Below are 27402 nucleotides of genomic sequence, written 5' to 3'. Positions count from 1 at the left end.
CCCAGAGTTCAGAGGTTCATCTGCAGAGTTCACCTCCCCTCCTGGGAGGGGTAAAGAGGTACCTTACTCGCTCACCACCCGCTCTGCTGGCTGCCTGCTCACCACTCTCTCCACCAGCTGACTGTCAATCACCTGTCTCTGCTGTAACCTCTGCACATCAGTCTCTTAGTAAAGTTCAGCTCTTTACAGGCTAAGCAAAAACACTGCCCCATCTCAAGTGATTTCAGCTCTTCGCAGGCACGGCAGGGACACAGTCATACCACAACCAATTTCAGTTCTGAGGGGGCATTTAGCATAACAAAAAGACTCTTTAGCTTTATTCTTTGAACAGTGGGGAAGAATAGGTTAAACCAGTCTAGGAAAAACCCTTGAAGATGTATCACTGCCTGGCTAGGAAAACTTGTCCCCACCCCCTTTCACAGAGCACTGACATTCAGGCCCCTGCTTAACAAGGTTCTTTCAACTGAGGGTGGCCCCCCTCATTTGGGACAGGTTAAGCACAGTCTTGCTTTCCTGTATTCCTACAATAATTACAAAATTGGGAACCATATTTCACTACCCCTGCAGTCAGTACTATGGTCATTTGTACCCAACACCAGCCAAAGTTGATCCTTTGACACAGCTATAGCTGATGAATATGTAAACAGAGCAGGAGAAAACTGTATTTACATAAACACACCCATAGTCAATTCCCCTCCCACCTAGCTGTCAGGGAAGAATTCATTCAGATCCTGCTTACATTAGTAACTCTAACTTTTTAATTGTAAATGTACCGCATATGTTTGTATTGTCAGCCAATGGCAGCATTACAGATGGCAGATGAGGGGCAGTTGGTAGGGGTAGTTTGGACTTTGCACAGGGGAAGCATGGAAAGCATTTTGGGATTGGGGAACAAGCACATTAGCTTGGTGTTTCAGTTAAGATCATCATCTGTGAAGTAGCTAACAACATGGATTACTTCCCATCATTGAGATTCAGTGTCACCAGGCAGCTCAGACCTCTTGGGCCTGTTGTTTTAAGCTGTTTACAGACTCTAACAGGCATTACTGCCTGGGTTACATTTGGTTCCTGTACTGAAAGAACCTTCACTGGTCCATCTCTCCCACTCACATAGCCTGAAGCATAGTTGATACTACCAACTTCTGTCGGTAGAACTGCATCATGCAGGGATATGGAAATCCGCACCCCTGAGCGATGCAGCTTTACCCACCTAACCCTTGCTGCAGACAGTGCTATGTTGATGGGAGGGCTTCTCTTGTTGATATAGCTACCGCCTCTTGGGGAGATGGATTAACGATGCCGACAGGAGAAGCTCTCCCGTCAGCATAGGCATCATCTTCACTAAGTGCTACAGTGGCACTGTTGCAGCGTTGTGTAAGTGTAGACAATCCCTGAGCCTTCCTTTCCCCAGGAAAGTCCCTTCTCTCACCAGGATGTATGTGCCCCTGCTTCCTTCCCTCAGTGATTAGCTGTGGCTGGAAGGGTGGAGTGGGGACAGGCTGGCAGGTACATTCCATGCCTGAGCCTTCTTGCAGGTGCTGGGGGGTGAGGGTCATGTAAGCACCCGTCTCCCAGACAATAACCTGCTCCTGCCCTTTTAGCGAAGAACCTTTCTCCCTCTGTCTTACCTGACTGCACATGCAGATGGGTATCAGGCCCATGGGAGAGCAGCCAAGGGGGGCATGGAGTGTGCCCTGGCCACATACAGAGAGGGCCAGGGCTGCGGACAACAGCATAGCTGCTCAGACTGTGGGGAGTTTGTGTGATATTCACATTACCAACAGAGGGGGCAGGTCTGTATCATTTTTGTTGGTGCCCAGAATGAGTCCAAGTCCCACCCGCCACCCCCACAGCTGCCTAAGGCTCTGGGAGGGAGTTTGGGTACTGGGTGCAGGCTCTGGGCTGGGGCAGGGAGTTGAGGTGCAGGAGGGGGTGTGGGAGGAGGCTTGGGGTGCTGGGTGCGGGAGGGGGATTGGGTGCTGGGTGTGGGCTCTGGGAGGGGGTTCGGTGTTGGATGCAGGCTCTGGGTTGAGACAGAGGGTTGGGGCATGGGAGGAGATGTGGGGCATGGGGCTGTGCTGGGGATGAGGACTTTGGGGTGCAGCAGGCAGGCTGCTCTGGGGCTGGGGGCCAGAGAGGAGGACTGTCCCCATCCCTCTCCCTGCCGGCAGCAGCGAGCTGAGCGGGGGGTGTCTCTCAGCAGGCACAACACTCACCCAAGTCCCCCCAGGCTGCTGCTCAGGAGGTCCATTTAGGATAAGCTCCACCCCTGGAGTCGCCTGCTGGGGGGGGGGCTGCCAGGCACCTCCTCCTCTCCTCCCTCTGCAGGTGCAGGAGCCACCTAAGCCTGCCCCAGGCGCGGCTCCTTTGTAGCCAGCAGTGGAGACAGGGCCAGAGGAGAGACTTGGCCCCGAACATTGGTGGACCCGGGCCCCCTGGGCCCTGAATTTGCTGGAGCCCAGGCACCACAGGCCCATACAACTCGCTGCCCCTGTCCACAGCTGCTCCATGCCATCCTGTGGTCCCCTCCTCACACCTCAGGCACATCCTTCAGGGTAAGGTCACCAGTGCACAACTTGTTTTCTTAGACGCTCACTCCAACAGGCTGGGTGAGCTGGCTGGGCTGGCTCCCTCAGCGATCCCAGCTTGATTAGAATTGGGAGTTTCATTCTGGATTTGGAGGCAGAATTGTCCGGTGTGGAGGTGCTGGCTAAGGCCCAGTTCCAGTGTGATCCAATTTAATGGCTACAGAATAACTCTCTCCAGACAGTACAGAAAACCCACCATTAGATCCAGATGACATGTTAATAAGCAGACAGAACCTTGTTCAAAACATTACATTCATCACCCTAAAAGACAAATATAGACAACAGGTCTTGAAAGTCGGTGAAACCTCATGTTTTCCCTGATTAAGACCTGAAACAAAATGTAACAGCTGTGGTTAAAAATACCCCATCATTGCTGCCTTCCACTACATCAGGAAAAGCTATTTATAGAAGGACATGGTCTTTACATAGAAAGCCTTGGTGACAATTGTCTCTTTTCCCAGGGAGCTGAAGCACACTGAGCCATGCAGCACTGCACCTAGAACAGAGAGCTCCATGACAGCCTTCAGCGCTCACACAGCCTGTGTTCCATAATTTAAGCAGTGAGTAATTATTTTCCCTTTTAATTTGATAAGACATGTGAGGGCAGCTGCCTATATTTCTGTCAAACAATAATCAAAGGGACCTAATTTCCCTGCAAAGCCACACACTGCAGACAGAAGCACCTCAGCCCCAGCTCACTCTGAAGTATTTTTGTTCCAACTGCCCTTCAGACAGAGGCTGGACTGGCTAAATTTCCCTTCTCCATTTACTAAAGCTATTTCTTCCAGAAACTGGCTGATAAAATCAACTTCAAAGTGCAAAAGGAGCTATAGCTAATAAGTGGAAAGCCCAGATGTTGCAGGATATAGCAATGGTTGATTTGTTACATCAGTGCTGAATGCCTTAACTTGGTGCTAGGGGGAGATGTGATGTGCTAACATTTTCCAGACAGGACCTATGCAGAGGCCCATCTGGCCAGATGGTCATTAAGTGACAGAACACAGTAGTTGAACATATTCATCTGCAAACTGACTCCTCAGAACTCCAGCTGCCTTGCAGCTACCTAACTAGTCCACAGATTTGCTTTGCAGCTGTCAGAACCTTCCCACTGCCCATATAGCTGCCAGACCCATCTCCTAGCTGGTGACCACTTCCAGTTTCCAAGAGTCACCTACCCAGAAACTAGAGGAGGGAGGGATAGCTCAGTGGTTTGAGCATTGGCCTGCTAAACCCAAGGTTGTGAGCTCAATTCTTGAGGGGAGCCACTTAGGGATCTGGGGCAAAAATTGGTCCTGCTAGTGAAGGCAGGGGGCTGGACTCAATGACCTTTCAAGGTCCCTTCCAGATCTAGGAGATTGGTATATCTCCTATTATTATAGATATTGACCTCAAGGTAAAAGACTGCATAGCACTTTTCACAAGAACAAGGGTGTTAACCCCAGTGTACTGGCCAAATTCCAACTCAGCTAATTAGATTCTGCCTCCAAGACTTCTCTTTGCACTACACTGCTATGCACATTATCACATTTCTTTTGCAGAAGAAAGCGTCTGCATTTCAGTGGTGGGTGGCATTGCTATAGTGATCTCTGTGTGTGTAGCCTGCAAAGTACTTTAGAATTCTTTGTGATAAAGGATGCTTTGTAGATGTCAAGTGCAGCATCATTATTTGGGTTTCCTGTCTGGCTAAGAACAAGAGTGGCACCGCTTCATGTCTAATGCATCATCTCTTCGGGATCTGTATGCTGCCCTTGCAGAGAGACAGGCTCAGCAACCTAACTGATCTGTGCCATGTCTAACTTTAATAATTCTGTATTAAAACAGATGTCATGTGTGGCTGGTGCAGCTTGAAGTCTGACCTGCTGAACAGAATTACCTGTTCTGGGGTCTATAAGTAGTTGGAGGTCAAACACTTAGATTAAGAGAACTGGACTTAAAAGTATCTGCCAATGAACTGCTGTGTGACTTTGATTAGGTCACTGCCCCGCACTGTGTCTCAGTTTCCTCTCTTTTTCTGTCTTTTCTATTGCGACTGTAAGCTCTTTGGGGCAAGAACTGTCTCTTGGTGTGTATGTGTATGTGTGTGTGTATGTCTGCAGTAGCCAGCACAATGGGGCTGCTAGGCACCTTTCTAAAAATCATCAATAACAGATTAATAGATTCCAAGGCCAGGAGGGACCAGTGAGATCATCTAGTGTGACCTCCTGTCCAGCACAGGCCAGAGAACTGCCCCACAATAATCCCTAGAGCAGAGCTTTCCGAAAAACATCCAACCTTGATTTTAAATTTTTCAGTGATAGAGAATCTAGCACATCCCTTGGTAAATTGTTCCAATGGTTAATTGCCCTCACTTTAAAAATTTACGCATTATTTCTAGTCTGAATTTGTCTAGCTTCAACTTCCAGGCATTGGATCCTGTTAGACCTGTCTCTGCTAGATTGAAGAGCCCAATATTAAATATTTGAACCCTATGTAGATACTTACAGACTGTCACCAAGTCACCCCTTAACCTTCTCTTTGTTAAGCTAAATAGACCGAGCTCTTTGACTCTATCACTCTGAGGCAGATTTTCTAATCCTGTGATCATTCTCGTATCTATTCTCTGAACCCTCTTCAATTTATCGACATCCTTCTTGAATTCTGGGCACTAGAACTGGACACACCATTCCAGCAGCAGTCACACACCGGTGCCAAATACAGAGGGAAAATAACCTCTCTACTCCTACGTATGATTTCCCTCTTTATGGAGCCCAGAATCACATCAGCCCTCTTGGCTACAGCGTCACACTGGAGCTCACGTTCAGCTGATTACCCCCCCCCCCAACGCTGCTTCCCAGGTTAGAATCCCCCATCCTATAAGGATGGTGTGACCCATGGCCAGAAAGGGTTAAGCAGCTTGCAGGCTAATTGACCCAGATTTGACCTTTAGGGACATATTGGTAGACAATATTTGTGTTTTTGTGTGTTTACATATATATTGTTATAGGTTAACACTGTAATTGAGCAGTCCCGTGTCTTTGCTGTATTCTGTTAATTCAGAGATCGAAAGGAAATATTAACATCTAAATGAACTGTAAACATAGTGATATCACTGTATTCATCTCTCTTTGAAATGTATAGCAAATCACCTATGGATGGTGGAAAACAGGCAATTGCCTTATGTTAATCTGTGTAGCTAATTACCGGTGATACTTAGAAAACAGGTCCACTTCAAAGTCTCTCTGATTGCCTATTGTTCGCCTAAGGACATGGAACTGTATAAAGATGTCTGGGGTCCTGATCCTGTCATCTCAGATCTGCTTGATGCTTCATGCAGGCGAAGCTTCAGTGACAAGACCAAGATCTCCAGTCCTAATCTGGACCTCCCTGAATATGAACATTGGGCTATAACCTATGGACTAATTCTGAAAGAACTCTTTGCAACTACAAAACTCACCATCTCTGCTATTAATCTGATCTCAGAACTGTACTCAGGTCTATATGTAGACTGATCTTTTAACCAATACTCTCTCTCTTTTCTTTTTAAATACATTTTAATTTTATTAATAAGAATTGGCTGTAAATGCATATTTGGGTAAGATCTGAATTATTCATTAACTTGGGAGGTAATGTGTCTGATCCTTTGGGATTGGTAGAACATTTTTATATGATTACGTTTTTCAGTAATCCTCATCATATTTGACTTGGGTGTCTGGGTGGAGTCCTAAGGCTGGGTTGCTTTAAGGGAACTGTGTTATTGGCTTCTGGGCAACCAGTGAGGTATTAGAGAAGCTGTTTTGTGCTGGTTTGGTAAATCTATTTGGTAAATATCCACCAGTTGTGGGGATTATCAGCCCCATTCTTTGCAGTTCACCCTAACTGAGTGACCTCAATGCAGCTCCCTTGGGATTCCGATCACAGATGGCCTACGTTTCTTGTTCCTAGATGGATATGTTGCCACACACCCCCACCTTGCCTTCCTGGGTTACTCTGGGGCAGGCGACACGCCCCTGTGTGCCGGGGAGCCTGATGTTGACAGTAAAGGCGATGCTGAGTCTCCCGGTGGTGATGGTGGGTAGGTGGGGATTTGCTGGCCAACCCTCTGCTGCAGCCCTTTTACTAACAAAGGAAATGAAGCTTGGCAGTGTCTCCACCTAGCTGGGTCCTACACACACTCACTGGCCTGCCTTGGGAGCCTCCAGGAATACACCTGAGCTAAGCTATGCAATGGTCTAACCCAAAAGTACCAGTTATAAACAATATACAAAGAGTGTACAAACACCCCTTTACTTATCCATCTAGAAAAACGTGATATAAAAGACTGACAATTAAAATGGCACAACCACTTTAAATCAGTAGGGGGCACGTCAATAAATCATTTAATAAATGCAGTTTACAGTCGTAAACGGAGCTTACCCAACTCCCATTTATACTAGCACCACTTACCCCACTCCTGAGTGTGCACTCGTCTGACCGTCAGAGTTGTGGGTGTGTGTGAAGATCTCAAAGCTGGGGCCAGTGCTCTGTTGGTCCAGCCGAGGCAGCCCGGGGCAGGGTGATTCTACTGTGGGATCATTCTGTGCCGCTCAGCCCCTCTGGAGATGGCAGTTGTTCTTCCCAGAGGCCAGGAACCTGGCTCCTGGCTAGACGACAAGGCCGCTTTGTCTCTTCTCAGACTCAGGCACCCGCTTACGGTCCTGTCGCTGTCCCCCTTCCCCTGTAAGCACTTTCCCAGCCAACACAGGAGGTGGTTACTCCCACTGCCTGCGCTGCAGGCCGGCCTCAGTCAGCTCTGGGCTCAGCAACAGTCTCTGCTGACACCCACCAACAGCTTCCGCAGCTTGCCATGTGCCAAATGCCCCGGCACTCTCAGCGGCTCGGACAGAGTGGCACAAGCTGCCCTAGTCCCCGGGCCAGGCTCTCAGCTCCCCACACAGCAGGGAGCCCGCTGCACGCTGCCTCTGTATCCAGAACGAGGCTCCCTTCGCCTCGGACGCAGGTGTCTCTCCCCCAAGGCATCATGGGAGCTGTCGTCGCTGAGGGTGGACTGCAGCATCCCAGCCGGAACACTCCCAATGAAGTTCCGAGGCCCCGCTAATAGAGGGGGCCTACATATACATTTAGCCACATTAAAAGGAATATTGTTGGCTTGCACCCAGCTTACCAAGCGAGCTATATCGGTCTGTCCTCTGCAGGCCTCCCCCAATCTTTGGGTCGGCTGCAAAATTGGGAGCTTCAGCCTTTCCCCTCTTCTGTTTCCTCAGCACAGATACCCCCATCCCCGCGTAGAGTGTGTACAGCATATGGCTGGCCTGGGAACTGCTGAGGCTGCTGTGTTCTGGCCAGCACTGAGAGCAGCAAGGGCGCTAGCTGTACCACAGACGCCTTGCAGTGGCAGGTATCGCATTTGCCATTTAGACCAGCTCATTGGGTCCAGAAAACATGCCTCTAGCATTGTTAATACCTGATGCTCTAGAGGAAGGTAGCCTGCCTCAGGCCTCCAACAAACATCTGACAAGCTATGGGTATGCACAGTACTTTGGGGGCGGGGTGGGCTTCCTGCCTGACATGGCTCTTGCCCCGCCATTCCCCACGGCAAACAGCATGCACCCTGAAGCATGACATTCAGTTACTCATTTTAACTCAGCCTGTAGTGCTCATTGCTCTTGGCAGCCAGGAAATTGCTCAGCGCTTTGAAGATCCCACCCAGACTGTTTGACTGGCGGAGCCCTGGCTGTGGTGATTAACGCATACTGGCAAGCAGCAGATACAGAGAGTGGGCAGGAGTCCCTGGCTGGTCCAGGAGAACCCCCACCCCAAAACACAGACCTCCACTAAGCTCTGCTCGGTCATCACAGCCCTGCCTCTAGGTCCTGCTGGATCAACCAAGTCCATTCCCCAGGTGAGATGAGTGTGAGACTTTGTGCTCCAATCACTTCCTGAAGCAGAGCAAGGCTTGCAAGGGCTGAGAAGTCATGCTGCAAATTACCATGGCGTAGGGATGGATTCTCCATTGTTAACCATTTTAAAATCAAGATGGGATGTTTTTCTAAAAGCTCTGCTCTAGGAATGATTTTAGGGCAGTTCTATGGCCTGTGCTGTACAGGAGGTCAGACTAGATGATCACAATGGTCCTTTCTGGCCTTGGAATCTGTGTCTATAGCCAGCTCAAGCCCATCACATCGGTAGTATGTTCCTGTATGTGCTGCATTGGGCCGCAGTGGCTGGGCATCCCACTAAACCAAGGGGTCCTAAGCTTGGCAACAGCAAGTGCTGCCTTGGCAGCTTGCCAGGAGCCCAGGGTATGCGGCAAATATGCATCGAAAAGTTCATACTGTAAAATAGTAACTAAAAATGCACATGACCAAGTCTGCGTGCGTTCTCCTTGGCAGAGGTATAGAAATCGCTTGTTTGAATTCATCAGCAATAAATACAAAGGAGTCTATGTGCATCCCTTGCTCCTGTTTCAAACAGAGCACGGTCTGGGTCCAGTTTATAGATCTCCATGCGGACATGGTGGGGAACCCCCAGAGGTGAAAGTAAGCCGGTACGGGCTGGTACGGAGGACCAGTAAGAAAAGGAGACTGCCTGAAGGAGGGAGAAGCCTGCCCCCTGCCCCCTGGACTGCACCCTTAGCAAGTTTGCAGATGACACTAAACTGGGAGGAGTTGTTGATACGCTGGAGGGTAGGGATAGGATACAGAGGGACCTAGACAAATTAGAGGATTGGGCCAAAAGAAATATGATGAGGTTCAACAAGGACAAGTGCAGAGTCCTGCACTTAGGACGGAAGAATCCCATGCACTGCTACAGACTAGGGACCGAATGGCTGGGTAGCAGTTCTGCAGAAAAGGACCTAGGGGTTACGGTGGACGAAAAGCTGAATATGAGTCAACAGTGTGCCCTTGTTGCCAAGAAGGCTAATGGCATTTTGGGTTGTATAAGTAGGGGCATTTCCAGCAGATCAAGGGATGTGATCATCCCCCTCTACTCAGCACTGGTGAGGCCTCATTTGGAGTACTGTGTCCAGTTTTGGGCCCCACACTACAAGAAGGATGTGGATAAATTGGAGAGAGTCCAGCGGAGGGCAACAAAAATGATTAGGGGGCTGGAGCACATGACTTATGAGGAGAGGCTGAGGGAACTGGGATTGTTTAGTCTGCAGAAGAGAAGAATGAGGGGGGATTTGATAGCTGCTTTCAACTACCTGAAAGGGGGTTCCAAAGAGGATGGATCTAGACTGTTCTCAGTGGTAGAAGATGATAGAACAAGGAGTAATGGTCTCAAGTTGCAGAGGGGGAGGTTTAGGTTGGATATTAGGAAAAACTTTTTCACTAGTAGGGTGGTGAAGAACTGGAATGGGTTACCTAGGGAGGTAGTGGAATCTCCTTCCTTAGAGGTTTTTAAGGTCAGGCTTGACAAAGCCCTGGCTGGGATGATTTAGTTGGGTTTGGTCCTGCTTTGAGCAGGGGGTTGGACTAGATGACCTCCTGAGGTCCCTTCCAACCCTGAGATTCTATGATAAGAATAGTTTAAACTCAGCTGTTCCCTGAGTGATTCAGCCTCCGGGGGTTAGGAGTGGTTTCTGGCATCCTTGTTAATTTCACTCACAGTAGCTGGGGGGATGGTATGTTTGACCATGGCAGGGGCAGTCCTTTTCTGCCCCCGGGATGAGGGGATCTCTCCAATACTAATATACACAACAAATACAAGCATTTGGCTGCACAGCTTAAATCCAGAGCTAATAAAAGCAGGTGGAAGGGGAAAACTCACTGTCACATTGGTTTCTCGTCGCCTCCCTCCCGCTCCTCCAGCCAGGCTGCAGAAAAGGCTCTGCATTCCTCCCCGCCGCCAGAGGTTCTCCTCTAGGCTCTAGCTTGCAGTAGGGAGACTGGCTGAGATGCCTGCTGCTGCTGCCTGCACAAGAACAGTTTAAACTTAGCTGGTCCCTGAACAGTTCAACCCCTAGGGTTAGGAGCCATTTCTGGCATCCTTGTTAATTTCATTCCCAGTTGTTGGGGGGGGGGGGGCGAAGGGTGTGTGTGACCATGGCAGGGGCAGTTCTTTTCTGCCCCTGGGATGAGGGGGATCTCCTCTATACAAAAAACACAATCAAAATCTGGAACCATTTCAAAGTTCAAATCTATCCCATTTCCTCCCCAGCAGAGGATCATGGTTGTGATGTCCAAACTGCTTGCAGGTCCTCTTTGAAATGTTACTGAACTGTGCAGGGAACAGCTGAGTTTTAACTGTTCTTATGCAGGAGGCAGGCTTCTCCCTCCCTTAGCCAGTCTCCATGCTGCAAGCTAGAGGGAAGCCCCTGCAGCTGCTGAGTGCCAGGCAGAGAGAAAGCACAGAGCCTAGTGTCGGCAGCCTGGCTGGAGGAGGAGGGAAGACATGGAGAAAAATGTGACAGTGAGTTTTCACTTTTTCAGGCTTATTCCAATAGTAAAGTTTTATTACAGACAGTCCTGGTGGTAGTAGTAATAGTAGCTTTATTTTCTCTATCTATGTCATGCAATGGGAGGGATCCATGAAGTACGTAGGAGAGGTGGGTTGCTTGCGATTGGACCATATGGGTAAGAAATGTAAATTACTTTCACCCCTGCCCAAACACCCGGGCTCCCAGCCGCCTCTGCAGCTGGTAGCTCCAGGGGTGATTTAAAGGGCCCGGCTCCTAGCTTCAGCCGAATCCCCGAGCCCTTTAAATCCTGATTTAAAAGCCCTGGGATTTAAAGGCCCCGCCTCTTCCGGTTGAGGCCCTTCCCCCTCCGCAGGACTCTGGAGTACCGGTAAGTCCTTTAAGTTACTTTCACCCCTGGGCACCCCAGCACTAAAGCGTGGACTTAATCACAGCTATTGAGCCGAAGGGGTAGATGCCCTTGCATTGCTGAACCTGTCTATTACAAGCCAGCTTCCCTGCTGTGTTCTATTCACGTCTGAGAGCGCAATCTCTGGCTCTGAGCCCCTGTAATCGGAGCCTTGAGAACATATCTGTTCTACCTTTGTAGATAGCTCTGTGCTGTTAGGAAAGGCTCTTTCCTTTCCTCATTGAAACAAACACACTACAAATGAGACAGAGCGCTTTGTTCACAATGTACTGTCACCTTTTCCTAGCCGAACGTGGAATAATTCAACAACCAGAGTTTTGAACACCTTTGAACTTATTTTTAAAAGTGGCTCCTCTCCTCTTGACCATTAAAATACTGACTTGCTGACCCCTTAAGCACTGACAACACTTGTTTAGGATCAACAATCCTTGTTAGGGGAAATGTGAGCCAGCGATCTCAATTTAACATGCTTAATTGATTCTAACATAGCTAATTACTGATTTAGTCTGGCATTCTCATGGATGCTTTTTCCAGGGGGCTTCTGCTCAAACTCTACACTTATGAATGTATCATGGGGGTCTTAATCCTGCCCCGCAATGCACATAGGGAGGCCACTGCTGCATCCCCAGAATACTAGACAGAATACTAGACAGTGCCAGCAGGGGCACGCTGGCAGGGGCAGGCCCAAGGATGGCATAGGCCTGCCCCTGCCAGCGTGCCCCTGCCCCTGCTGGCATGCCCTCACATATACAGTGCCCACAGAGGGCGCCATTTTGAAGAGCAGTGGGACTGATTCTGGGAGATGTCCTGACCAGACCGGGACAGAGAGAGGGACCTAGGTGACATCACAATCTTCACCAGCTTCAGCTAAATCCCAGCCAGCACTTGGCATGTGTCATTTCCTTCAAATCCCGGCTTAGTTCTTTTCTTTTCTCTCTCTCCTTTTGCCTTCTGTTTAATAAGAGTCTGGCTTTGCCAGACAAGACTGTATTTTGTAATGCTGGAATAAGCCTGTGACCAGAGAGAGAGTTAAAAGAAATACCCTGAACAGTCAGATCCTGATACAAGTTTACCAGGTCTCAGAGTGGCTCTTAGAGTATGTGCTGCGGCTGTTTCTCCAGCAGTGAGGATGCAAATGAGAGTCGACACCAGAGACAGAAGCTGCCTTTCCTATCTTTGTAGTCCTTTCTCTCCCCTTTGAGCCTGTCCATTGTTTTGTCTTTTAGGAAATGGGATCGGACTTCAGCAACAACAGCTCCACCCCATCTCAACTAACTTCTCTCCCCCCTCCCCAAGAATGAGGACTACATCGACTGTCATTCTATCTGAAAGAGCGTCAGGCAGGGTATCTTTCCTTATAAAACTCTCTGCAGCTAAAGGGAATGGAAATCTGGTTAAAATAAAAGCCTTATTTAATACTTTACATTTCAAATGCTTTAAGTGGTTTTCCATCTTTTTCTATAGCTTTAATAAAAGGTTAAAAAGCTGCTGAATGGAGTGTTTGCCATGGTACTAGTGAGGCTGAGGTCGCTGAATGCCAAACCCCGAACCTTGTTGAAACCTGATAATGTTGGACAGTTTCAGGGTCCAGTTAACATCTTTGACACTCTGGGCTCACTTATTCCATTAAATTAATGCAACATTTTTGGTGTCCCTGATTAGGCTCAACAGGGCTCAGTCCTATAGCTTTTTAACGTGTACTGCTCTCAATTAAGTCAATGGGCGTTTTACACAGAATAAGCCCTAGATGTCTGGGTCTAAGTAGTATGTGTGAGTCTGGTATTTGTCATGAGATAGAGTAGACTGAATTAATTACTTACAGTCAGAGTCTTAAAGAGCCCAACTTGGAATTTATAAGACCACAGAAACCTATTACAATTCAACAGCTGTGTAAAGTGTGTGTGTGCACATGTCCTCCTCTTGTACCAAACCTGCAGAACTCAGGTGTTAATGTCGGGCCAAGTCCAGATGTAAGCCTCTCACCTTAAATAACAAAAAACAAAAAGCTGGAGCCTGTGGACTTTATCACCATTAGTTTTAATGTTAATCAAGCCAAAGGATATTTTGATCACTTCCTTTTCCCACTTGCTACAGTACTTACAACAGCGCAACAAATCCTTTCTCTCCATTTTGTCTAACAAAATTAACTCGCAGTTACATTTTTGCTCACCTCCCACGTTTCAAAAATGTAACACTCAGCACTCCTCTGTGAAAGGCTTTTGTTGCTGGTGTTGATTTTTATGGATGTGTTTTTGTGGGTTTTTTTACAATACAAAATGTTTCTAAGTAAGGCTGCGATTTTGGAAATTTTTTTAGTACATTTCATGACAGGAGTGTGGAGAAAAAATCTATAAGTCACAGAAGAGGAGGGGTGGGAGATTGAGCCCATCCCACACTCGCCCCACAGCAGTGGCTCCTGTCCTGCGGGGCAAGGCTTGGCTCCCTACTCCAGGCATTGTGACCCAGCCCACGGGGTCTCAGTGCCACTCAGGTTTGGCCCTTCTGCACTTTTGTAGATGGAGACAGAGGGATCAGTGGACCAAACCCGAGTGTCACACCGTGGATTAGGTTGCAACGCCACTCAGTTTGGAGGCCTAGTCAAATGTGTTTTTACAGCCATTTCCAAGATTTCATGGAGTTTATTCAAATTCACGATTTCTGTGACCACTGTGACCTCTATGACAAAATCGTAGCCTTATTTCTAAGTCATGTAAACATCATAACCATCATGGATATTAGACTGCCCTTAAAGTTTATTCCTTTTTTTATTGATTTTCTACTAAAGATCATATCCAAACTACATTAGCTAGACAAATGTTTCAGCTCCACGACTCCTTCAGTGTAAATTATTACTCTTGTTATGTACTGTTTGTATTGCATTAGGCCTAGAAGCCCCAATCAGATCAGAGCCCCATTGTGCAAGGCACTGTTCAATCCGTGCTAAGAAGGTGATGCAACTCTGAGGTCCCAAGTGAAAAAATGACATTCATTGTTATGGTGAATTTAACGGTTGGTTCTGAATGATCCTGGCAAAATACAGGAACTGGTTCTCATATGGAAATGGTTCAGTGCCGCTGCTGCACTACATTACATCAACACTAGTGCAATTAAACATACTTCAAAACTTTTTACTTTGAAGTCACAGTGTTCAGCTACTGCTGAAGAAATGAGAAATACTAACATGGGCTGATCCTGCAGCCTTACTCGCCTGTGCAATGCTTCTCACGCTCATTGGCTTCAATGGAATAGTCATGTGAGGAAAGAACAGCTGGGAGCAAGGGTTTCAGGGCTGGGCACATGATCTATCGAACTCCTTGGAAAGGAAGTGTATGGGAGAGAGAGACGGAAGCTCCCTTTGACCCAGTTTCCATCTTCATAAATGTAATGATTAAAGAACAGGATCAGCTGCTCATTTCAGTGCTTAGAATACTAGAGGATGGGATCCCTGCATTAAAGAAACCAGCAGTATCTTGTGCTATTATGGCCAGTCCCCGTAACAACCTTTGCAGCCCTTAGCCACCAGTCTGCAGCAATATGCCATTGCAGCAGGAGGGCCTGCGGCCTATGGTGGGAAGGCTGCCTCCTAGGCAGGAGTTGTCAAAGCTGGTGTAACTTGGTCAGCTGCAACTAGACTGAAAATCCCTTCAGAGCAATTGTAAATTCAATGAGGAGTGTAACTTGGCATCTGATTTTGGAAAAGAAAAAGGAATATTTGAAATAAATAGTACAGAGCTGGGTCCCTACAATATACATAACACATTCCTGCCTACGAGAGGTCCCATGCAACAATTACTGCCTTTTAAATTACATTCAAATGTTTAAATTAACCTTTTAGATCTAAATTATGGTACCTTGAAATCAGCTAAAAAAATACAAAAGTGACTAATGGGAAATTTGTACAACACGCCCTTTGAAATTAACCTCCCACCTTGGCAGCCTAGTGACGAGATGCCTCAGTAAATGTAGATCCGATCCGCAATAGCGGCAGGCAAGTGCGTCATGATCTGCACGCGCAGCCACCAGTAGTAATCCATGGGGTGGTAGCGGGTGTAGGGGGAGGACGACGTCAGTGCATGGGTGATGCTGTTGATGACTGGCGAGGTGTCTGGTGAGCCACTGTTGCAATAACTCTCCATCTTGGTGATTTGCTCATCCAAGTACTTCCTGCCATAGTCTTTGCGCACAGTCTCCGGAAGCTCCTTCCACATCTTCTCTGCTATGGCTTTAATTCGCTCCGGGGTGTACAGGTTGGTGGCCCCTATGAAGTTCCCAGGCTCCACCAAACAGATCTTCACTCCTTGGGGGTGCATCTCGTACCGCAGGCAATCGGAGAAGGCTTCCACCCCAAACTTAGTGATGCAGTACGACGATCGAGCAGGGCTGCCCATCCGACCCATCATGCTGCTGATGTTCACCACACGACCTAGGAAGGTGCCAGGTAAATCACAGGGACGTCAGCAGAAGGAATGAGCACGATATACTCAACACATTAGACAGAACAGGCTCTGAAGTCAGATGCTCCTGAAATCACCTGGGCCTTGGGCATTTTTTCAAGTTAGGTGTGGAGCACTGTGTGTAATTACCGTGACTGTGTGTGCAAATGGGAGAACAGTGCATGACAATTGCTAATTGTGGCAATCGACAAACAAGGGACCAAAGGCTACTCAGCCAGTGAAGCTGAAATGCCAGCACAGAGAGGGACCCAGGACGGCTGACGGAAGCAAAGGCACTCAGTGCAGATTTCCTGAGAAATACAGGGCTGAGACAAGTTTTCTCATGGTGCCTTGGGCTCCTCCCAGTTTGAAGTCCCCAGCATTTGCCCTTTTGCCCAGCAGCTAATCTCACCCTCAAGGGAGGAGAATGGTCAGAGATTATCCCTGTGCTAGGATAAGCCGAATTTCTGCCTCATTTTTTGTTCAGTTTTGCTGAACCAGAGGGTCTGTCTGGATTTTCCCTGGGAGGGGTGCGGCAGTACAGCTGGGTTATCAGCCGTACAGGTATGTGGCTGCACAGAGATGCACAGTCCAGTTGCACAATGTGTTTGAAGGATGCTTAGCACTATTTGTATGCAAATTCATTTTTGTTGCCAAAGGCACGGCAGCAGTGCGAGTGTACAGCAAAGTGCACCAGTCATTACAAGACAGCTGCATATGGGCTGCAGCATATAGAGAGGTTGGAGGTTCATCAGCAAAGAGCTAGATCTGTCTGAGTAGAAAACAGCTGCCAACCCGATGAGGGAGGAGGGTGTTCTGCAATCTGTCACTCTGCCTGAAATACTGTGGGAGACCATTCCTCTGTTTCCATGACAGCCAGGCCATCAGTCACAACCCTTCCAGAAATGGTGCTTCAGCCACATGGACTGGCAGGGCAGAGCGATGTCTGCTAATCGCCAGAGCTAGACAGGACTCTAGGGTCTTTCTGAGCACCAGCCCGGGCGTACTGAGTTACCAATACGAACACAGGACAACAGCCTGCTCCCAGCAACAACCTTAGAAACCAGAGGCAACCCACCAACTTCAGTGGAGTGGCTCTGAGTTTCTGAGCGGGTAATCGAGAGCAATTTGGCTCCTTAATAGCGTATGAAAATGTGAACAGGAGCAGGTAGGAGCCAAGTCATCCCCTGGACATCTAGGAAACCTGTCGCCAGGCTGCACCGAGAGGCCCCGTGGGCTGCTCACCCCTTATTACAAGTGCAGCCTGAAGGAAGATTTAATCCTGCTGGTGGCTCTAGCTGTGGGTTGTTGCACTGCGTGACGGGCACATGCCCATGGGAAGCAGTGCAGTGCTCTCGCCAGCCGCCCGCCCGCCCGCCAGGGAGTTTACATTGTTCTCCGGGAGGCAGATTTAAATAGCAAGTTAGAACTGACACAAAGTTACATTCTCCAAATTCAGCTCCTCCTGCTGCCTCTGCTACCCTTCCGCGTCACGCTGGTCACGGACTGGTGGGGGAAAGCAAACAAACCTGCCGGCTGCAAGGCACTCGTGGGCGTGTGCTGATTCCTGCACAGCGACGCTCTAGGCATAGCTGGTCCCAGAGCAGCACAGGGCAGTGCAGCCACCCATGTACCCAGCATTCCTGTGCCTGCCCAGGGCCGAGAACCACTAGGAAGAACCGGGAGCAGAACTCTGTGGCCAAAGTCAGCCTCACACGGCATGTCTGACAAATGCAAAGACTGCAGAAGAGGAGACAGCTGCAGGACATGCCCTTAGACTCTGACCTTAGTCACGTCAGAACCAGCACTTCCTGCAGCGTGACAGTGAGGCACTGAGCAGAGGTTGGGATGAGCAGCTGGGCCAATCCTGTGTGGTGGGAACTAAGGGTGCTCAGCAGCAGGCCGTTATGTAACTCTCAGACCACATGAATGGCTGTCCTCAAAGCCCCTGACACCAGCCTGAGCTTGTACAATAGTGAGGATAAAAGGTCCAGGGTGACACAGGCTGCCAGGAGGAGTCATCCCGAGGACAAGGTGGGATTGGTGTCTGCCTCCTCAGCGAAGGGGTTACCTGCCTCCAGGCAGCGAGCAGAGCAGCCTAAGGGTCCTTGCTGGTTTGGCAGCAACAAGTGCTATGAGCACATCTCTGCTTGGCTAGGAGGCTGGGACCATTCCAGTGGGGTGTGGCCATGGCGGCCTCTTTTTCCTCGATGGCATCGCTCAGATGCCCCCTGCCTTGGGTTGTGCCTAGAGACCATTTGGAAACCTCGGTTAGTGCAATTTAACTGGATGTTGTAATTTCCTGCACTTCCTGTCTCTCACTGCTGTTAATGTAACACCCCAGTCACAGCTGTCATACCTGTAGTGTGCTTTGAGGTTAAGAAGAGTTATAATGTAATAGCTTAGCTGGCTCAATATGGGACTTTCTTCCCCTTACGTCTCTTTGCAAAATCCATGTGAACCTCAGGTTTGTGCTCTTTAGTCTAGAAACCCCATTGCTGGCAGCTCCGCACTCACTGTGAAGAGTCACCCGACACTAACAATCCCCGTGCCAGCAGCTCTGCACTCACTATGACGAGCTACCCTACAATAACAAACCCAGGCCACCTGAGATGCAGCGGGAAACAATCTCCCTGATGCCACTGTAGCTTCTCCAGGCCAGCAAGAGCAGAGCCAGTTTATTTACAGAAGGGCAACTCGGGAGGTGCTTTTGGCCGCATATCTACCATGTCCAGCAACTCCAAAGCAGTTAAAAGGAGTTATGAAACCCATCCCATGATGGACTAAACCCTGCACTCAGATGCGACGTGATGGACCGGAATATAGAACCCTGCCCCGCGGGGGAAAGACACTAGCAGACTGTTTGGGTGGCTTCTCTGTTGCCCTTTACTGAGTGCCATTCTTTCACACCCACTGTGTCCAGGTGTGAACACTGCCCTTCTCAGCTGGTAGCATTTCACACACCCCTCACCCTGGCCACACCAGGTGCAGGGCAATGGGAATTAGCCCTTCGTCTGCTAACACACCCGAGAAGCAGAAGAGCTTGGGGGATGCTAACATGCGAGAAATCACTCACCTTTGGCCCTCCGGATCAGAGGGAGGAAAGCCTTGGTAGTTCGGATTGTCCCCCACAGATTCACTTCAGCTACCTCCTTGTAGGTCTCCATGCTGGTGAACTCTACTTCTCCGAACGTGGAGATCCCGGCATTGTTAACCAGCCCCCAAAGCCCTGCAGATTAAATCAAGCACAAAAAATCACCACTTTGTGATTAATGGCAGAATCCTGGGAAAGGGCTTTCTAATGGATTATTGAATCACATCGTGCAGCTTTTAATTACGATAATACCAAGGTCTGATAGCACTTTTCATCCGTGGCTTTCACAGCACTGTACAAAGGAGGTCAGCATCGTTTTCCCCATTTTATAGATGGGGAAACTGAGGCACAGAGATGTGCTGTGATTTGCCCAAGGTCACCCAGCAACCAGTGGCAGGTCCAAGAATATAACCCAGGTTATAACCCTGAGTTCCGGACTATCCACTAGGCCTGACTGCCTTCCCATCATAACCCATAAAGATGCATTCCAGACTGGAAAGAACCCAAATCTGTGCTCACCTATCTGTTCAGCAATGACTAACTCAGAGAGCACTACAAACCATGGTAATGATATTCTAAATGAAATAAGTACAGAATCTCAGCCACATCTAAACTTTCCTCCTCCTTTATCACCTTAAAACACAGGAAAAAAAAAATTCCCGTCTCCAAATGCAAATAACAAGAACTGGCGAGATCTAGTAGAGACAATGGAGTGTTGTCCAGAGTTAGTTACGTGCCACAGTGCAGGCATACAAGGAAAGAGACACTGGAAAAAGAAAATGCAAAACTGAAACCGTCTCTGCGAATCCAAATTTATCATAGCTAGATTGGGCTGAAATGTCATGAGATCATCACAACAGCATTAGTTCTCACACAACACGTAACTTCCCATATTTCCTGTGTCAGGACCAGGCCTGCAATACTGTAGGAGCCTAACAGTACTTTGGTGCTTCCACTCAGAAGGTGCAGAGATCCTGAAAAGGACTGAAAGGGGAAAGATCAAAGTTTGAGATCTGGATGCAGATTCAGATTATCCCTTCCTCAGATCTCCATGTTATCTGCATGGTGAAATAAAACCCAAGGAACAACATTACAGGGAACAGTGCAGATCTGTGCCACTTTATTTCATAACCTGAGAAACATTCGTTGTGAATTGGACTAAAAAGAAACTACATCTGAAAGCAAAAGCCAGACAGCCTCTCCATAAAGGGCTTGTCTGAAGCAGAGCTTTGCACCGCAAGCTCATTAACCAATTTGAAAAAGCTAGTATGAACACTCCCCCAAGCCCTAAGGTAAACGATAAACTTTTGCAGTCTGGAACAAACATGTAGGAAGTGTCCAGACTAGCTTTTACAAATGGATTAACTGCCTCAAAGTAATTGTCAAGCGGCTAATTTGAGCTAAAAACGCCAGTGCTGACATAAAAGCCAGAAGGTTTGCAATGCCGGGGGAGGGGAGGGTGTGATGTGTGCACATCTCGCCCGCCTCTTCCTTTTGTTCTTCTAGGGAAAAGAAAAGTGACCACTGCTGTTCTTATCAGGCTTCAGTGATTAATGAACGATTAGAGGAGGAATGTGACATAATTTGAACCAATTTGATACAGGAAGCTGCCTGCCATAAAAGGCTGTTGCCGAGTCCCATGAGATGGCTTCGCTTTGTTGTCTAGTAAAAGCCAAATGCTACCTGCTGATTGGGTGTGTTTGACAGAGCCCATGTTCTGAGAACTAAGCCAAAGAGGGCAAACTCCTCATCTGCAACTGAGAATTTTGGGCTGGAAGATTTAGACGTACTTAATTGGAGTAATATGTTTATTTTATATGAATTATGGAACAATTAGTCTCTGGCTTCCTCTGTATTACCTCGATTCGAGCCTTACTCATCCCCATGGCAGTCCTCTGCTCCCAGGGCTGAATTAAGGACATTCCTTAGGGGAAGGAAATTGCTGGTTATTGAAATGTTCCTAACATTCCATCAGACGCCTATGGGCACCTGGGGCTTTCACAGAGCTGAAGCTCAAGTGCTGTCCTCTCCTCACAGGGAGGCATTTCCGGTGAGTCCACGTCTCTCTCACTCAGGCTGAACACAAGTCTATTCCGGCCTCCTCGCCGGAGCCTGTACAGTCTGAGAAAGCGTTAACAGTCCTAGCGGCTTTGCAGGAAACTTCCCAGAGGGGCTCTCCATTTCTATGAATTGTTTGCTTAGCTGATTGGTTTTTAGAAGACCAGGCGTGACTCCCACTTGTCTCTAATCTCCAGTCATCCAGAAATGGCCTCACAATTGCCCTTCTGGGTTTACAAGAGAGTGGTATTGCATCCACTCCTGCCCCAGCTCAGCACATGAATATGGGAATCAATTAATGATCCTCCTCCCCAGGCCTCTGCTGCCTCTGAACAGGGCTAATTATGCATGTTACCTTACAAGCTGCAATGTATTAATTAATAAACAAAACATAATTAGCACCCATCTTCAAATCTTTTCCCTGGCACTGGTGCCAGTCCAGCCGGCCTTGAGCATCCAGAACTGTTGTGGACTTTAATGGCCTCAGTGGGGGTTCTGGGTGCACAAGGCCTGCAGGACGGCTCCACTAACTAGTTAATCTTCACAGTGCCCTTGTGCAGAAGGCAAGGCTCAGTTTCTGCATTGGGCAAATGAGAGACAGCCTCAGCAGATGACTTGCCGTACGACTCAGAGCTGAGATTAGTACTCAGAAATTCTCCTTCTCCCACTAGGGCATGGCCGTGTTCCCCCTCCACACACCCTCCCTGTAAAGTGAACACCACAAAGACACAATGGTCTGATTTAACAAATGAACAGTGCAAAACAAAACTGCTGGCAGTCTCAGGATGGACAGCTCCAGAAACTGAGGGTTCGCTCCTGCTAGGGGCGGAGGACTCTCGCTCTAATCTAGCAAAGCACTTAAGCTAGTGCTTAACTTTAAGCATGTGAGTGGAGCCCCACTGGCTGCTGTTGATTCTGGGAATGCAGCAGGCATCACTGGTACTCGCTTCCCCACACTGTCCTGGGTGCTTCAGCATTGATCTTCCAGGACGACCAACTTTGGGAATGAGTTCTCTCTCTATGTCTCCACTGGCACTGCCAAGGAGGCTACCAATGCTGACGGGATTACTTTGCAATGTGGTCACCTCTGTTTGAATCAGGACTGAGACCCACCAAACAAACGTGAGGTGGTAGCAGCTTTCAGCTATACACACAGCCAAGCTGGGCTAGATTCCAATGGGCAAGTGAAAGGCTCTGTACACCAAGGGGTTGAGGCCCAGGTGTGGAAGATGTGGGTTCTCCTCCCCAGATTCGCTATGTGGCCCGAGGCAGGTCATTTAACCTCTGTAAGCCAAAATCTCCCTACCTGTAAAATGGGGTTAATGATGCTCGCCCCCTAGGATGGGGGGAGGTTTGTGAGGCACTGGGAGAATAGAGACACAGCAGCACCAAGTGCCGTCATTAAAACCCTGCAGATGAAGCCCCCTCGGCTTCCAGGAGGCCTGGCTGATGAAGTGAATTGGGACAGAACATAAGGAAACTTCCCCAGCCTCAGAGTGGGGCTTACAATAGAGGCAGATTATCACAGCTGGTTCCATGCCAACCTCTCCCTTAGTTCACTGAGTGAGAGGCTGAGCTCTGGCATGGCACCTCCTGGTGCACAAATCGTGCATGGCACCAGTCCTGCTGATGACACAAGCAGGTTTTCCATTCAGGATGAAGAAAGGTTTGGCTCATCAGAACTCAGGGCCAGCACCCAGCTGGCGCACTGCTGATGCTGGAGCTGAGCCCAGCTGGCGTGAACCGGCGCGCTGCCGCCGCCGGAGACAAGCCCAGCTGGCGTGAACCGGTGCGCTGCCGCCGCCGGAGACAAGCCCAGCTGGCGTGAACCGGTGCGCTGCCGCCGCCGGAGACAAGCCCAGCTGGCACGAACCAGCGCGCTGCCGCCGCCGGAGACAAGCCCAGCTGGCGCACTGCTGATGCTGGAGCCGAGCCCAGCTGGCGCGAACCGGCACACTGCCGCCGCCGGAGCCGGGCCCTGCTGGTGTGAACCGGCATGCTGCTGCCGCTGCCGGAGCCGGGCCCTGCTGGTGTGAACCGGCATACTGCTGCCGCTGGAGCCGGGCCCCGCTGGTGTGAACCGTCACACTGCTGCCGCTGGAGCCGGGCCCTGCTGGTGTGAACCGTCACGCTGCTGCCGCTGGAGCCGGGCCCCGCTGGTGTGAACCGTCACACTGCTGCCGCTGGAGCCGGGCCCCGCTGGTGTGAACTGGCACGCTGCTGCTGCTGCCAGAGCCGGGCCCTGCTGGTGTTAACTGGCACCCTGCTGCCGCTGCCGGAGCCGGGCCCCGCTGGTGTGAACTGGCGTTCTGCCGCTGGCGGAGCCGGGCCCACCCCAACAACTGCTAACGCCCCTTCCAGGGACTTTGATAACTACAGGAGAGAGAAGCCCAGGGAGTTTAGCTGGCACCTTCCTTAACAGCAAATGGGGGAACAGTATCCAGACATGACATGGGCTGGCTCACCCTACCCTCATCCCTATGGCCCAAGAAGGAGATGCAGAATGGCAGAGGGCCTGTGTAACTGGCTGCTGGTTCCTCTGGGGAGCAGAGAGGATATGATGTCGAAAAGGAATCTGTGTCTGTAGTTTAATGAGTTTCTCAATAGAAATACAGGCAAAGCAGCATGATTAGGTAACAGCTCTGCCCGGTAAAGGGTGTAGTTTAGCCAGGAGAGCCTCGTGTGCTGTGAAATGTTGGCTACAGCTTTCCCTCCAGTGCAAATTCACAGGCTCAGGGCTAGTTCCACATGGGGCAGCTAGGCTCAGCGTTGCAATGGCTGAGTTTAGGTGCCCTGCTCCCCCATGGAACCCACAGCCCTGAGCAGGCGCTCAGGCTCCCTGTGCAATGCACGGGCTGCCTAGGAAAGCGATTGTGAGTGCAGAGCAGGAAATGTATGGGGAAGGGGTGTGGCCTATGCCCCTCCCCTCAAATGTAGTCAGGCACCCTTCCCTGCTTGGGAGTCAGCCACGGCCCCTCTCCTGGAGTGAGGTCCGTCAGCCCATTCTCGCTACAGACCAGCAAGGTGGTGCTGCTGCCTCCCATCTGTCAGTCAAGTGGTTTGTGCACTCAGCTGGGAAGTGGGAGCTCGGCTCTGAACCAGACAGAGTGAGGATCTGAACTTCAGCCTCATACATCCCAGGTGAGTGCTCTAATCATAGCACTACTGAGTACAAGGGACCCACCCCCTTCTTGGCTGCTTTTTGTGTGGAGACCAGTTCTGTATGTGCTCTTAGACAGCCTGAGGATGCATATTGGATCGGGGCCACTGGGGAACGCTTAGTTCGAGAATCCTACCAGGGCTCAGGGGCCGAGCTGCTCGCCAGGGTCAGGACTTATGCGCTTGCATGAAACTTAGATGCTTCCAGTCATAGGGGGAAAAGGAGGAAAAAAGGTGGAGAGGGGGCGGTTAGTGGATTACAGATTGTTGTAATAAGCCATACATCCAGCATCTCTATTCAGTCCATGGTTTTTAGTGTCTAGCAAAGTTATGAATTTAAGCTCCCAGGCTCGTCTTTTGAAGGTGTTGTGCAGGTTTCCTTTGATGATGAGGACTGATAGGCCAGACAGAGTAATGACTTTGTGAAGCTGCTCACCCACAGGTGATGGGGTGTTTTTGTCTATTATTTTCCTGTGCAAGTTCATTCAAGAGCAGGGGTGCTGGAACAATCTGTACAGTGGAGGTGCTGAGAGCCATTGAACCAAACTGTAAACTCTGTCTATGATGGAAACCACTTCAAGCCAGGGGGTGTGGCAGCACCCCCTGTTCCAGCACCTATGTTCAGGAGCACAATGATTGTCCGGTTTCACCACATAGCTGTTATTGGGGCATTCAGTGCACTGGAGGAGGTACGCCACATGTTGTGACAGGCATGTGTAGGACACATGGATCTCGAAAGATGTGTCATGGGGGGTGTTGATCATTGAAGCAGTGGAGATATGTCTGCAGGTTTTGCATCTGCTGTTCTGGCAGGGTCTGGTGCCTCTTTGAGTTGGTGGGTCCTGGTCAGTGAGGAGCTTGCTTCTGATGATGAGCTTGGAGCATTTGTGGGGATTTTTTGAAGGCCTGAAAGGAGGTTTCAGGATGGGGTCCCTACTGAGTATGGGTTGTAGTTGTTTGATGGTACCCCATACGGGTTCCAGTGAGAGATGGTAGGGGATGACTAGGGGTGTGCGGTCAGAGGGGTTTTTATTTCTGTACTGAAGCAGGTTTTCTTGGGGTCTTTGGGTGGCCTGTTCCAGGATATGATCCTCTACATGGACACCACTTGACACCCCAACATCATCAATTTATCAATGCTACCCCACGTCAGAGCTGAATTATCTGTCCTCTTCAAAGGGCTGAATTTCTGACCCGCTACAGACCCTGTTATCATACTAACATGTAGAGGACTAGACATTCTTCCGGCAACTCTGCCTCAAAGAATTCTTTCACAACAATGACGACATCACCCACACTTACCATGCCCCCACCGACAGTCATAAGAAAAGAGAGTCATCTGACTGGACACCCTACACTCTTGATTGTTACATTGACTGCTTCAGGGAAAACATTGACTGAGAAACTCTAACAAACACCATATCCACACAATCTCTCCACCGCTGGGAGGGTAGCTATAAAGCCCCTGAAATCCAACCACCAGAGAGTGACCAAACCAGGAGGCAAAGGGGCCGCCATCGTAGTCCTCAATCATGATGACTATGCTAACGAGGCCAAACGACAACTCATCTGACAGCGCCTGCTCTACAGAACTCAGAGAAGACCCCACACCAGAATTCACCCAGAAACGTCAGGATATCATCAAATCCTTCCCCAAACAACTCCCAAAGAAATCCTACAACCTCATCCCCCACAAGCCCACCACGGGGACCTTATGCATGCTTCCCAAGACACACAAACAAGGGAGCCCAGGCAGCCCCATAACTTTTCTAGGCACTAAAAATCATGATTTGAATAGAGAGACTGGATTTATGGTTTATTACAATCATCTGTAACCCACTAACACCCCCCCACACTCACACACAACTGCTGTCCTCCCACTTCATTCCCCCCATGACTGGAGAGGTGTCCCTTGAAATGTGTGTTAACTCCTTATGCTAAACAATCTGTCCCACCTTGTGCATACCTGTGACACCCGAGTACATTTCCCAGACCTGAGGAAGAGCTCTGTGTAAGCTCAAAAGCTTGTCTCTCTCCCCCAACAGAAGTTGGTCCAATAAAAGATATTACCTCCCCCACCTTTTCTCCCTCATAATCCCCAGTACACATACAAAATGATGGGGTCTAAATTAGCTTTTGCCGCTCAAGAAAAAGATCTTGGAGTCATTGTGGATGGTTCTCTGAAAACATCCACTCAATGTGCAGTGGCAGTCAAAAAACCAAACAGAATGTTGGGAATCATTAAGAAAGGGATAGGTGGTTTACCCCCACAGGCAATTTGCACCAGCATCCTCCCACTGGGGGTTTCACCAAATGGGAGATGTTCTCCCTTATGCTGGGGCTCCATGGCAGACCTCCCGGGGAGGCTGTGAGATACACACAACACACACATCCCCTGGCCATTCTGGATAATTCACTTTGGGGGCTGTGCTGGCCAACTGTTCCCTGCCCCTAAAGGGAAAGTGGGAGGTTTCAAGTGCTTTGCTCTCCCCTCCTGCAGGACTTTCCTCAGTGGGCCCCATGTGCTGGACTGCGCTGGTGTAGCCCAGGGCCAGAGTGCAGAGAGCCAGTGGGAGTCACTGTTTAACTGGGAGAGGGGGGTGAGTAACTGAGAGAGCAGCTGGCACCCAGCTGATTCTTAACACATTTCAAACCATATGCTGCTGTCTACATTGCTTCAGGCGGCTCCTGCCCCACTGGGATGCTCCAGAAGATGCCCTGCTGCGCCTGGCAGTCACTGCAGGGCCCTGCTGCAACATGAAAGAGGCTTATAAAGGCTCTGGCTGCCTGCTGCAGCAGCTCGTGCTGAGGCATCAGAGCAGAGCTGGAGGTGGGCAGCAAGATTCCCATGGGGCCTGAGCCATGTGGGGCACTCAGCATGCTCCTGGCAAGTCACACATTCGGATAGGTGAGGCTACTTTTAGTCTACACTGGCAACACTAAAGCGCTGCCGTGGCAGCGCTTTAACATGCCTTGTGTGGTCATGGTGCAGGGCTCGGAGAGAGCTCTCCCAGCTCTCTAATAAAACCCCACCTCCACAAGGGGCGTAACTACCAGCGCAGGGAGCACGGCTCTACACTCCCAGCGCTGGGGCATGGTCTACACTGGCGATTTACAGCGCTGAAATTTGCTGCGCTCAGGGGGGTGTTTTTTCACACCCAAGCCAGAAAGTTGCAGCGCTGTAAATTGCCAGTGTAGCCAAGCCCTGAGTGACAGACAGTCTCGCAGTGATCTGGGGAGTCTGGATGGGACAGCCTGCTAGG

General features: G+C 49.5%; 1 protein-coding gene across 3 annotated transcripts in view; it reads right to left on the bottom strand.

The window, feature by feature from the left end:
* Positions 1-13435: 13435 nt before the first annotated feature.
* Positions 13436-27402, bottom strand: part of BDH1 (3-hydroxybutyrate dehydrogenase 1) — a 36706-nt gene continuing 22739 nt past the window's right edge. For all 3 annotated transcript variants that reach the window (XM_045030026.1, XM_045030028.1, XM_045030027.1), the window contains exons 6-7: positions 18905-19057; positions 13436-15818 (exon numbers count right to left, since the gene is read on the bottom strand). In XM_045030026.1, the coding sequence (XP_044885961.1) occupies positions 15349-15818; positions 18905-19057 (623 nt within the window). In that variant the 3' untranslated portion in view covers positions 13436-15348. The remainder of the gene's footprint in view (positions 15819-18904; positions 19058-27402) is intronic.

Source organism: Mauremys mutica, chromosome 9 (assembly GCF_020497125.1).
Source record: "Mauremys mutica isolate MM-2020 ecotype Southern chromosome 9, ASM2049712v1, whole genome shotgun sequence".
NCBI lineage: Eukaryota > Metazoa > Chordata > Testudines > Geoemydidae > Mauremys > Mauremys mutica.
This window is presented reverse-complemented; position numbering and strand designations above follow the sequence as displayed.